This window comes from Ipomoea triloba, chromosome 1, assembly GCF_003576645.1.
Source record: "Ipomoea triloba cultivar NCNSP0323 chromosome 1, ASM357664v1".
Lineage (NCBI taxonomy): Eukaryota > Viridiplantae > Streptophyta > Magnoliopsida > Solanales > Convolvulaceae > Ipomoea > Ipomoea triloba.
Window position 1 is genome coordinate 22,536,325 of NC_044916.1, and position 13,956 is coordinate 22,550,280.

At 34.9% G+C, this 13,956-nt stretch overlaps 2 protein-coding genes across 2 annotated transcripts; both read left to right on the top strand.

Moving 5' to 3' along the window:
• Positions 1 to 2,455, top strand: LOC115997105 (eukaryotic translation initiation factor 5A-2). Its single transcript, XM_031236597.1, has 5 exons — positions 1 to 222; positions 1,159 to 1,281; positions 1,350 to 1,406; positions 1,755 to 1,829; positions 2,162 to 2,455. Exons 1-5 carry the CDS (start codon positions 100 to 102, stop codon positions 2,264 to 2,266), a joined length of 483 nt encoding a protein of 160 aa, XP_031092457.1. The 5' UTR covers positions 1 to 99; the 3' UTR covers positions 2,267 to 2,455.
• An 8,400-nt stretch (positions 2,456 to 10,855) lies between these two features.
• On the top strand, positions 10,856 to 13,072 carry LOC116010645. Its single transcript, XM_031250134.1, has one exon. It carries the CDS (start codon positions 10,856 to 10,858, stop codon positions 13,070 to 13,072), a length of 2,217 nt encoding a protein of 738 aa, XP_031105994.1.
• Positions 13,073 to 13,956: the final 884 nt, after the last annotated feature.

The window sequence follows — 13,956 nt, forward strand, 5'->3', positions numbered from 1 at the left end:
ACGTTTCTTTCTCTCCTTCTTCGGCTGCTGCTCTGAAGACTCATTTACAGGGAGTGAAGAGAAAAATCCGAAAAGAAAAGAAAAGAAAACAGAGGAGTGATGTCGGACGAGGAGCATCATTTTGAGTCCAAGGCTGATGCCGGCGCCTCCAAAACCTATCCTCAACAAGCTGGTACCATTCGCAAGAATGGTTACATCGTCATCAAGAACCGTCCTTGCAAAGTATATCTGATATTTATTTATTTTTGTTTATGATTCTTTTTCAATATTTTGCTACATGGGTTTTGCAGATTTATGATGGTTGAATAAAAGTTTTGATTTTTTTATATAGGATATGAAATCTAAGGATCTATGTTTTTTCTTGCCTTTTGTTACTTGTGCTAGTATTTTGTGTTTTCGATGAGGAATGAATTTCACTTGAGCGTTGTGATATATGATCCAGTTCTTTTTCCTGTATATTGGAAGTATCAGTGTTGTATGCCTGTGGTGTGAGGGATGAATTTTAATACCTAATTGGTGATGATTGGATCCTGGATTTTATGTACTGTCATGTGTATGTGCGTGTGTGTATTTACTTTTTTTTTTTTTTGTGCTTTTATCTGAATTGTAATCACTAAGAAATAGCTCTTTAACATACCTTTGCTACAAACTATTCTCTGAAATTCATAGAGGAGTCTGCTATGGTTTTTTGGACTTTTAATCTACTGACTTTGATACTTATTGTTTTCTGGGCTTTATTCTAAAGGAAGCTATCAGATAATATTGAATAATACTAGTAATAGACATGTTTGGAGCTATTTACTGTGGAATTAGTGTGCTTGCATTTCTTGTTTGTGCTTTATGTACAAATGCTCTGCTCCCTGCTCCCTGCTCCCTGCTCACACCTCTTGTGTTTTAAGTATTGCATGTGTTGTCAAAAACATGAATCTATGAAGTAAGTAATCAAGTAGTTTTAACATTTAAGAATATTGGGGACCTTTATCTTTTGTCATTGGTAGAGTTGCTGGGCGTTACATGTGCTTTGTATATCCTTTTAATTATCTTCATGATGAGCTGTGCATATGGTCTTTATTTTTAAATTGAAGGAAATGCAATATGCCACCAGCTATCTTTATGTTTTTCATTTTAAAGTATTCATTGTCTCTGTGGTTAATGCAGGTTGTTGAGGTCTCTACCTCCAAAACAGGGAAGCATGGACATGCCAAGTGTCATTTTGTTGCAATTGATATTTTCACTGGCAAAAAGCTTGAGGATATTGTCCCATCATCTCATAACTGTGATGTAGGAATTATACTTTTGTTCATTCAAGATGTTGCTTTTGGTTTTTTCTCATGACTCCTGTTTTGCAGGTTCCTCATGTTAACCGTACTGACTATCAGCTGATTGATATCTCTGAAGATGGTTTTGTAAGTAACCTTTGTCAATAAAAGATATGAATGCCAATTTAGTAGAAATGTAGAATCATATCCCATTTTATCATTTGTTCTTGCTACTTTGAGTTACTTTGAGACTTTGGTGTTGTCATTGTGTTATAAATATTTGAGTTTACACCTTAGGCATTAGAGCCTTACCCTTCCAAAGGATTGTAACAATAAATGGCTCCTAAATATGCAATTTCATCGTATTGACTTTTGTTAGATATCCTTTTCTAATAAGGTGTATTTGTGGAGTTATTATTCGTTGGCATGCTTTTATTAGATTCTTGCTCAATTGTAATTTCATCCTACTTACCTACCTTCATGGTTTCCTTTCAGGTGAGCCTTCTCACTGATAGTGGCAACACAAAGGATGATTTAAGGCTTCCCACCGATGAAAATCTCTTAACTCAGGTTCCAAAAGCTCTTGAAAGCTCTTGAATTAAAAGAAGTCATGTTGTCACATTTTGTTCCCTGAGTACAGTGAGGATTTGATTTTCCATACTCAGTGTTGTAAAAATCGGCCTAGGCCGTGGGGATTCCACTCCTAGGCGCCTTTTAGTCGGGGTCGGTTGACCGTGCCCAACTCGGCCAAGTGTTTTTTTTGTAGGGTTTAGGGTGGTCACACATTATTATTATTATTATTATTATTATTTTACTTGGCAGCCTAGGTGCCCCCGGCCTAGCACCTAGTGCCTTTTGCAACCTTGTCCCTACTCATTTAACTTCTGAATTCTACTTGGCAGATTAAGGACGGATTTGGTGAAGGAAAAGATCTTGTTGTATCGGTCATGTCTGCAATGGGGGAGGAACAAATCTGTGCTCTCAAGGACATAGGCCCAAAGAACTAAGATAAGTAGGAGTATTTACATCTTATCTTAATGCTTGCTTTGATGCATGCATGGATCGATGAACATTTCTGGAGCATTGGCTGTATTGCACTATTGTTTGCTTTAGTTATAGTTTTGAACTCTGTTTCGTGGAATATATATTGAAGTTTCGACGTACAATCCCATATTTACATGATGGTGTTTTTTCTCCTTTATTTTATTTTATGTTTGCTCACCCAAGCCATGATATATTGCCTATCATAAAAAGTTGGATTTAAATCTGTATTCCAGAAATTATTTATTGCCTCATCTGACTGCTTGTCTGGGACTTGCAGTGACAGAAATTTAGTAATGTTATCTTTTAAGCAATGCAATCAACTAACAAGGAAATTCATCAAGCATAGTTATGTAGCACAGAATTATCAATTTGGGGTGTTTCTTTAGCTGCAATTGTCCAGCTTGAGTAAAATACTGTACTTGGTGGACTTTCTTCATGGGAGTGTCATTTTAGTTGTCATTTTCTATTATGTGTGGCTAAGAGTTAAATAGTTAATACCATATGGGGTCCTCTGAGTATAGTGATTTCGTAATGTTTAGTCTTAAACTTTCAAATTAACTACTTGTGGTCTTTTGACTTTCAATTACTCTCATCTGAGAAGCCATCCTCCTTTGAGGAGGGCAACGACGGGTGGTCAATATAAAAGTTTAGGACTAAACATAGACAAAATCACTATAATCGGAGGACTTATATGACACTAACTTTGAGGCTAAAGTATTTCTCAACATTCAATATCCCATCTATATTCAATATTCTTTCTTTTTCAATGGTTTTATCCATCAACCAAATATTTGTAGATGTCAGTATTTTTTATTTTATTTTCATTTATTAATTTAATTTGAGTCATTGCATAAGAAATCGGAAAGCAAGGGAAGAAGATTCAAGCATGATAAAAGGAAGACTCTCATGAGTAACGCACCTGGTTAACTTGAAAATTTATTAATTTAATTTGAGTCATTGCATAAGAAATCGGAAAGCAAGGGAAGAAGATTCAATCATGATAAAAGAAAGACTCTCATGAGTAACGCACCAGGTGGTTAACTTAAAAATTTAGGACTAAACGTGACAAAATATCATTATATTTAGCATCATTCGTATTTAGTGAGATAAAGTTTTGCTTTTTTACTTAGCCAAGACACTAAGTTCTTCCCAATGAAGGAACATCCACCGGATGCACTTTTCCAATCATCAATATTTTCGACCCAATCAGCGTCACAGTAACCAACTAAACACAACTCACTCTCCTTTGAATACCATATGCCATATTGTTAAGTTCTTTTGGCATATTTTAAAATTCTCTCCGCAACAATTAAGTGAGATTCCTTAGGAGCATATTGATACCTTGCACACATCCCAACACTATATATAATATATGGTTGACGGGTTGTTAGATACAACAGACTTCCAATTAGGCTTCGATAAATAGTTTGATCCACTAAATGACACGTATCATCTTTTGATAGCTTTGTAGATGTTGAGATGAGTGTCCTAGTCAGAATATAACAATCATCTGAAGAGCGTGTACCTTCTATCACAGTTTGATTAGAATTGTCGAGCACATTGCATTGATCTCTATTTTAGCAGGCTTTCCGGTTATGATCGCATAATTGACTTATGCTGATCAAATTTGCACGTAACCCTTGAACAAATAGTACATCATCTAAGTGAGGTAGTACAGGAACATTCACGATACCCTTTCCAATGATCTTTCCATTCTGACCATATTCAAAAGTTACTGACCCATTGCTTGGTTGAATTGATCTCACATTTTTTTTCTATTACCCGTCATGTGCCTCGAGCACTGATCTCTATTGAAGCAGACTTTCCAGTAATGTCACACTAATGGTCAAACAACCGTTATCGTCCAAGTCAGTAGAAAATTTTGATTTTATAACTGACGAACAATTTGTTATTCTTGTTAGGAAATTCTAGAAATTTATGAGAAAAAATGATTTTAAAAATACACCACATGGACATCAATATAGAAGAAATTGGAGATCTATGCTACAACTCTAGAAGACCGAAGCATTTCATAGCCGATTGTCCATATTCAATCATGAACAAATATCAAGGTAAGAAAATATTTGAGTCCTTGCAGAATAAATCGGAGAGCAAGGGAAGAAGATTCAAATGTGATAAAAGAAAGACTCTCATGAGTAACGCACCAGGTGGTTAACTTGAAAATTTAGGACTAAACGTGACAAAATCACTATACTTAGAGGACTCTAATTGATATTAAGTCCACCAAAGAAATTCAATTATACTGCTCACCATTTTTAATTATCCGTTGTCCTTGCCAACTACTACGTAATGTGATGACACCTTTGTAACCATTCTAAATGGGGTTTCACATGATTGAACTCGATGGTGTGGGCATTGATTCCTTGAATTGATAAAGATTGAGAAAATATAAAATAGATACTATCTTGTAAAAAATTAAGAGTGTTTAAAAAAATTATCCCTACTCCTTCAATCATTAGGTCAATCTCTTCGCTGATCTTGAGTGCCTCTCGTTTATGATCAAATTAAACAATTGTATTTTTATTTTTCAGTTTTTCTTTTTAAAAAAAAAAACATATCCCATGAGAAAGCTGTTCAGCAAAAATCAAATCTAATTTAGAAAAAGATTTTTTTTTTAAAACACAACCGTCAAAAGATGAGGCTGCGAAATCATGTTTAGTAATCAATGCTCAGAATATCTGTCCCCAGTCTCCACAAGGGCCACATCACTCTCCTTTTCCAATAATTAATATTTTTGGCCCAATCAGCGTCACAGTAACCAACTAAACACAACTCACTCTCATTTGAATACCATATGCCACATTGTTCAGTTCTTTTGACATATTTCAAAATTCTCTTCACAATAATTAAGTGAGATTCCTTAGGAGAAGATTGATACCTTGCACACATCCCAAGAATGTACATAATATCTGGTTGACTGGTTATTAGATACAATAGATTTCCAATGAGGCTTCGATTGATTGTTGCATCCATTAGTGGACTTATATCATCTTTTGATAGCTTTGAGGATGTTGAGATGGGTGTCCTAGTCTGACTATAACAATGATCTAAATAGCGTGTACCTTCCATCACAGTTTGATTAGAATTGTCAAGCACACTGCACTGATCTCTATTGAATCAGGTTTTCCGGTTATGATCGCATAATTGACATATGCTGATCAAATTTGCACGTAACCCTTGTACTAGTAGTGCATCATTAAAGTGAGGTAGTGTAGGAATATTCACATTGCCCTTTCCAATGTTCTTTCCATTCTGACCATCTCTAAAAGTTACTGACCCACCTTTTGATTGAATTGACCTTAGATTTTTGCTATTACTCGTCATATGCCTCGAGCAGTGATCTCTGTTGAAGCAGACTTTCCAGTTATGCCGCATTAATGGCCGAAAAACCGTTATCATCCAAGTTAGTAGAAAATTTTGATTTTATAATTGACAAACAATTTGTTATTCCTTTTAGGAAATTCAAGAAATTTATGAGAAAACATGATTTTAAAAATACACCACATGGACATCAAAATTCTGAGTTACAATTGTAGAAAACTGGGACATTTTAAAGCCGATCGATTGTCCATATTCAATTGTGAACAAACATCAAGGTTAGGAAACATTGAGTCATCGCATAATAAATTTGGAAGGCAAAGGAAGATGATTCAAGCGTGATAAAAGGAAGATACTCATGAGTAACACACCAAGTGGTTAACCTGAAAATTTAGGACTAAACGTGACAAAATCAGTATACTCAGAGGACTCCAATTGGCATTAAGTCCACCAAAGAAATTCAATTATATTGCTCACCATTTTTAATTATCCGTTGTCCTTGCCAACTACTACGTAATGTGATGGCACCTTTGTAACCATTCTAAATGGTAGTTCACATGATTGAACTCGATGGTGTTGGCATTGATTCTTTGAATTGATAAAGATTGAGAAAATATAAAATCGATACGACCTAGCTTGTAAAAAATTAAGAGTGCCTAAAAAATTATCCATACTCCTTCAATCATTGGGTCAATCTCTTCGCTGATCTTGAGTGCCTCTCATTTAGAATCGAATTAAACAATTTTATTTTTGTTTTTCAGTTTTTTTTTTTTAAAAAAACATATTCCAATAGAAAAATGTTTAGCAAAAATCAAATCTAATTTGAAAAAGATTTTTTTTTTTAAAAATCACAGCCGTAAAATAATGAGGACGCGAAATCATGTTTAATAATCAACGCTCAGAATCTCCGTCTTCAGTGTCCAAAAGGTCCACATTACTCTATTTTTCCAATCATTAATATTTCTGACCCAATTAGCGTCACGGTAACCAACTAAACATAACTCAGTCTCCTTTGAATACCATATGCAATATTGTTTAGTTCTTTTGACATATTTCAAAATTGTCTTGGCAGCAATTAAGTGAGATTTCTTAGGAGCAGATTGATACCTTGCACACGTCCCAACACTGTACATAATATCTAATCGACTGGTTGTTAGATACAATAGACTTCCAATTAGGCTTCGATAGACGGTTGGATCCAATGGTTAACTCGTATCATCTTTTGATAGCTTTGTAGATGTTGAGATAAGTGTCCTAGTTAGAGTATACCAATTATCTAAAGAGTGTGTACCTTTCATCACAGTTTGATTAGAATTATCGAGCACAGTGCATTGATCTCTATTGAAGTAGACTTTCCTGTTATGATCGCATAATTGACTTATGCTGATCAAATTTGCACGAAACCCTTCAACAAATAGTACATCATCCAAGAGAGGTAGTTCAGAAACTTTCACAATACCCTTTTCAATGATCTTCCCATTCCTACCATCTATAAAAGTTATTGAATTAATGTTGCATTTTTGCTATTACCCGTCATGTGCTTCGAACACTAATCTATGTTGAAGCAGACTTTCCAGTTATACCGCACTAATGGCCGAACACCTATTATCGTCCAAGTCAATAGAAAATTTTGATTTTATAATTAACTAACAATTTGTTCTTCTTGTTAGGAAATTCAAGGAGTTTATGAGAAAAAATGATTTTAAAAATAAACACCACATGGACATCAAAATTTTTCATCAAAAAAGTCACGTGAAGAAAAAATAGAAGAAATTGGAGATCTAAGCTACAACTGTAGAAGACTAGGACATTTCAAAACTGATTGTCCACATTCAATTGTGAACAAACATCAACCTAAGAAAACCTTTGAGTCCTCGCAGAATAAATTGGAAAGCAAAGAAAGATATGATTCAAGCGTGATAGAAGAAAGACTCTCATGAGTAACGCACCAAGTGGTTAACATGAAAATTTAGGACTAAACGTGACAAAATCACTACACTCAGAGGACTCCAATTGACATTAACTCCACCAAAGAAGTTCAATTATATTGCTCACCATTTTTAATTATCCGTTGTCTTTGCCAACTACTACGTAATGTGATGACACCGCTTTAACCATTCTAAATGAGAGTTCACATGATTGAATTCGATGGTGTGACATTGATTCTATTAATCAATACTGATTGAGAAAATATAAAATAGATACTACCTAGTGAAACATTAAGAGCGCTTCTCATCTAGCATCAAATTAAACAATTGTATTTTTATTTTCCAATATTTTTGAAAAAACTTATTCCATGACAAAAATGTTAGCGAAAAATCAAATCTAGTTTTGAAAAATAAAAATTCAAAAAAAAAAAATCACAACTGTCAAAAAATAGGACACGAAATCATGTTTATTAATCAACGCTAAAAGTCCCCCTCTCCAGTTTCCTCAAGGGCCACATCACTATTCTTTTTCCAATCATTAACATTTCTGGACCAATCAACGTTACAGTAACCAACTAATCACAAGTCACTCTCCTTTGAATGTCGTATGCAATATTGTTCCATTTGACATATTTCAAAATTTCTTGGCAGCAATTAAGTGAGATTCCTTAGGAGCAGATTAATACCTTGCACACATCCCAAAAATATAGATAATATTTGGTAGACTGGTTATTAGATAGAATAGACTTCTAATTAAGCTTCGATAGATAGTTGGATCCACTGGTTGACCCGCATCACCTTTTGATAGCTTTGTAGATGTTGAGATGGGTGTCCTAGTCAGAATATAACAATGATATGAAGATCTTATACCTTCCATCAAAGTTTGATTATAATTGTTAAGTACACTGCATTAATCTTTATTGAAGTAGACTTTCCAGTTATGCCGAACTAATGGACGAACAACCGTTATCGTCCAAGTCAATAGAAAATTTTGATTTTATAACTGTCGAACAATTTGTTTTTCTTGTTTGGAAATTCAAGAAGATTATGAGAAAAACGATTTTAAAAATACACCACATGGACATCAAAATTTTTCGTCAAGAAAGTCGCATGAAAAGAATGTAGAAGAAATTGGAGATCTATGCTACAACTATAGAAAACTAGTACATTTCACAGCCAATTGTCCATATTCAATCGTGAAAAAACATCAAGGTGAGAAAACCTTTGAGTCCTCAAGAATAAATAAGAAATCAAGGGAAGATGATTCAAGCGTGATAAAAGAAATTAAAGACATTCATGAGTAATGCACCAGGTAGTTAACTTGAAAATTTATGACTAAACGTTACAAAATCACTATACTGAGAGGTTGCTCACCAAACAAATTCAATTATATTGCTCACCATTTATAATTATCCGTTATCCTTGCCAACTACTACGTAATGTGATGACACCTATGTAGCCATTCTAAATGGGGGTTCACATGATTGAACTCGATGGTGTAGGCATTAATTCTTTGAATAGATATAGATTGAGAAAACATAAAATAGATACTACCTTGTAAAAAATTAAGAGTGCTTACAAAAATTAGCCCTACTCCTTCAATCATTGGGTCAATTTCTTTGCTGATCTTGAGTGCCTCTTGTCTAGGATCGAATTAAACTATTGTATTTTTATTTTCCAATTATTTTCCATTTTTTTTAAAAAAATTATTCCATGACAAAAATGTTTAGCAAAAATCAAATATGATTTTGAAAAAGAAAAAAAAAATTAAAAAATAATCACAACCGTAAAAAAATAAGGAAGCGAAATTATATTTAATAATCAAGGCTTAGAATCTTCGTCTCCAGTCTCCTCAAGGGCCACATCAATCTCCATTTCCAATCATTACTATTTCTGGCCCAATCAACGTCACAACTACCAAGTAATCACAAGTCACTCTCCTTTGAATACCATATGTAATATTGTTTAGTTCTTTTGACATATTTCAAAATTGTCTTGGCAGCAATTAAGTGAGATTTCTTAGGAGCAGATTGATACCTTGCACACGTCCCAACACTGTACATAATATCTAATCGACTGGTTGTTAGATACAATAGACTTCCAATTAGGCTTCGATAGACGGTTGGATCCAATGGTTAACTCGTATCATCTTTTGATAGCTTTGTAGATGTTGAGATAAGTGTCCTAGTCAGAGTATACCAATTATCTAAAGAGTGTGTACCTTCAATCATAGTTTGATTAGAATTGTCGAGTAAACTGCACCGATCTTTGTTTAAGCAGATTTTCCAGTTATGATCACATAATTGACATATGCTGATCAAATTTGCACGTTACCCTTGAACCAGTAGTACATCATCCAAGTGAGGTAGTCAAGGAACATTCATGATACCCTTTTCAATGATCTTTCCATTCTGACCATCACAAAAAGTTACTAACCCACTGCTTGGTTGAATTGATCTAAAATTTTTCCTATTACCCGTCATGTGCCTTGAGCACTGAACTCTGTTGAAGCGGACTTTCCAGTTTTGCCGCACTAATGGCCGAACAACCGTTATCGTCCAAGTCGTCATTATAAAATTTTGATTTTATAACTGATGAACAATTTGTTCTTTTGTCAGGAAATTCACGAAGTTTATGAGAAAAAATGATTTTAAAAAATATACCACATGGACATCACAAAGTTTTTTTGTCAAGAAAGTCACGTGAAGAGAAAGTAGAAGAAATTGGAGATCTGTTGAATTAAAAGGTTGATCACAATTGTTGGCAAAAAGAAATTCCAATTCGAGTCAGAAAAGGAGTACACCAAGATTAGAAATCAGATCACAAACAAACTAGGAATAACACCAATACTGTTTTGGTTCTGATTAGTTGGCTATTTAAAGGACCTCTCACCATTACACCAGCTGGATTTCCTAGCTAATCTTGTGAGGTATTAGAGAGTTTGAGATGATTCTAAATTCCCCTAGAAAGTAGTACATGTGTTTAGGTTACAATAGATTAGATAGGAGAAGATCAATCTATTGTGTAATTTCTGGTCCCAAAACTATGTAGTTTGAATATTAAGCTTTTAGTGGATTTAGGCAAATTCTCAAATTGAGAAGTGCCTCGCAAACTAGGGTTTTTCCCAAACTGCGTTATCAGTCTCTTGTGTTACAACTGTTGTTTTAACATCTCTATGTGCTGCGAATTACATTTTTCAATTGGTATCAGAGCCAAACTGTGCTGCGAATTACATTTTTCAATTGGTATCAGAGCCAAACTGCTTAAGTTATTAGCAGGATCCTAATGGAGTTTCCCAGGGAAGGACTATCAAACAACAGACCACCAGCCCTAATTCCCAGGGAAGGACTATCAAACAACAGACCACCAGCCCTAAGTAGTACAAACTACTCTTATTGGAAAGCTAGAATGAAAATCTACATATTAGCCCATGGAGAAAGAGTGTGGAGGGCTATTGAAAACGAATGGAAACATCCCCTTGATGACAATAACAAAGCAAAAGGTCGTGCTGATTGGAGCGAAGAAGAACTCAAAGAGTTCAACTATAACTCAAAAGCTATGAATGCCATCTACGGAGCCGTGAGTGAAGAAACATTCAAACTAATCGCTGCCACAAATGTAGCAAAAACAGCATGTGATATATTGTGTGATCATCATGAAGGAAACTCGACAGTCAAACAATCAAAACTACAAATGGTCCAAACTCAGTTTGAAAATCTGAAGATGGAGGAAGAAGAAAATATCACACAATTTAATGGAAGAATACTAGAAATTGCTGGGGAAGCCTATAACTTAAGAGAACCCATTGCTGAAAACATGTTAGTAAAAAAGGTGTTGCGATCATTACCAGAAAGATTTATGATGAAAGTAACAGCTATTCAAGAAAGCATAGATCTCAATACCTGCAAGTTAAGTGATCTAATGGGAAACCTTAAAACATATGAGCTTGAGATGCTGCAAAACAAAAAGCCTAATCGCAAAGGAATAGCCTTTCAATCAAAACAAGACACCAACTCAGATGAAGATACTGAAAAAATGGAAGAATCCATTGCTGTGTTGACAAAAAACTTCAACAGAGTTCTCAAGAAATTTAACAAATTCAGAAATAAGAACAAGAGTTTCTCAAATAATCAAGGGAGTCCATCATTTGCACAAAACCAATCCGTCAATCCCAAAAAGGAAGGGAATCCAAACCTAGATGGAATACAGTGCTATGAATGCAAGGGATATGGACATATTCAGTCAGAATGTCCAAATTACCTAAGAAGGAAGAACAAAACATATGTAACAACCTTGAGTGATGACTCAGATAGTGAAGAAGAAAACAACACAAATTTTGTGGCATTTTTCACAAATCATGAAGACGATGATGAATCAAAGGAGGACATGCAAGATATATTAAACTCCTATACACAGCTGCACGCCAAGTGGGAAGAAATCATCAAAGTAAACTTAAATCTCATGCAAGAAAATCACTTCCTTAAAAGTGAAAAGGAAAAGAAAATACTTCTTCACAAAGAAACCCAAGAAAAGTTAATGAAATCACTAGAAGATGGAGACAAGTTGCTACAGGAAATAAGAAGACTAACTGAAAGTGCAGTACAACCAGACTTAGCAACAAGGAAAGATTCTGCAGTCGAAAACAGAGAAGTGTTACAACATCACTTTCAACACCGTGGAAGAATTAGATGTTACTACTGTCACAAATTGGGACACATCAAGGCACACTGCTTCAAAAGACAAAATGATCTCCATAACAGAATCTGGGCAAAGCAAGAACAAAAACCAGCCCAAAAAGTCTGGGTCAGAAAAAATCAAACACCAGTCACAGCTTATACTTCAAAAATCAGCAAAGAAACAAGTGTTTGGTACTTTGACAGTGGGTGTTCAAGACACATGACCGGAAACCCAAACAATCTAGAGGACGTCCATTACAAAAATGAAGGACATGTAACCTTTGGAGATGGAGAAAGGGGGCAAATCATTGCTAGCGGAACACTAAATGTCCATGGTCTACCCAGATTGCCAAGAGTCTTCTTGGTACAAGGCTTAAAAGCAAACCTTATCAGTATAAGTCAGCTGTGTGAAGATGAACTAAGGGTAGAATTCTCAAAAGAAAATTGCAAAGTGTACAACCAAGGACATGAATGCGTCATGATGGGAAAAAGGTCCTCGGATAAATGCTACATATGGGATAGCCATTTAACCTGCAACCAAGTCAATATCAATCAAACACTTCTGTGGCATCAATGTATGGGGCATATAAATTTTTATGATAGGAAAAAGAGACTAAAAAGGGGAGCATACCGAGGTATTCCAAAACTGGACATTGATGAAAATAGAAAATATGATGCATGTCTTGAAAACAAAATGACAAGGAGTAGCCACAAAAGAACACCAAGAGTTCACACTTCAAGAATTATGGAACTTCTCCATATGGACCTCTTTGGACCCACTCAAACAGAAAGCAAAGTTGTTAGAACACCTGTTCCAACAACATAGAGGATCTCTAAAGATTCAGAAGGAAAGAAGGTGGAACAAACTCTGTATCGAAGCATGATAGGGGGTCTACTCTATTTAACAGCGAGCAGACCAGATTTAAGTTTTGGGGTAGGGATATGTGCCAGATATCAAGTCAATCCCATGGAAACGAATTCAATTCTGACTTTCTGACTCTTTTTGATGATCTACTGAAGATCTGTTGATGATGAAATCTTTTGCTGAATATTATGCTGATGATGAAGTTTTTTTTGCTAATATGCTGATGATGAAGTTTTTTTTTTGCTAATATGCTGGAATGATAAGAACATATTTCTGTGCTGCCGATGTTCATATTCTTGTGCTGCTGATGTTATGAAGTCCAGAATACTATAGTACTCAAAATTTTTGTTGTTCTGATAAGAACATATGTTTGTGCCATTAATGCTACTATGAAGTTCAGAATACTATGAACTATCATGTATACTACTAATGATGAAACTTCTCTAAATAGCCAAATGATTCAAATCATTAACAAATGATGAACTCTGATGCTGATGAATCTACTCACTAATTGGTACTACTATAATCATCTCCTCTGTCTCACAAAAACTACCATACTGGCCTGAAGTCACAAAGACTCAAACAGAAGATTCAGGACCAAAAGAGGAAACACAGGAGAATCAACTAAGGGGGAGAAATCAAGGTTTTTGCCAAAAATTTGAGAAAGGGGGAGAGTGTTGAATTAAAAGGTTGATCACAATTGTTGGCAAAAAGAAATTCCAATTCGAGTCAGAAAAGGAGTACACCAAGATTAGAAATCAGATCACAAACAAACTAGGAATAACACCAATACTGTTTTGGTTCTGATTAGTTGGCTATTTAAAGGACCTCTCACCATTACACCA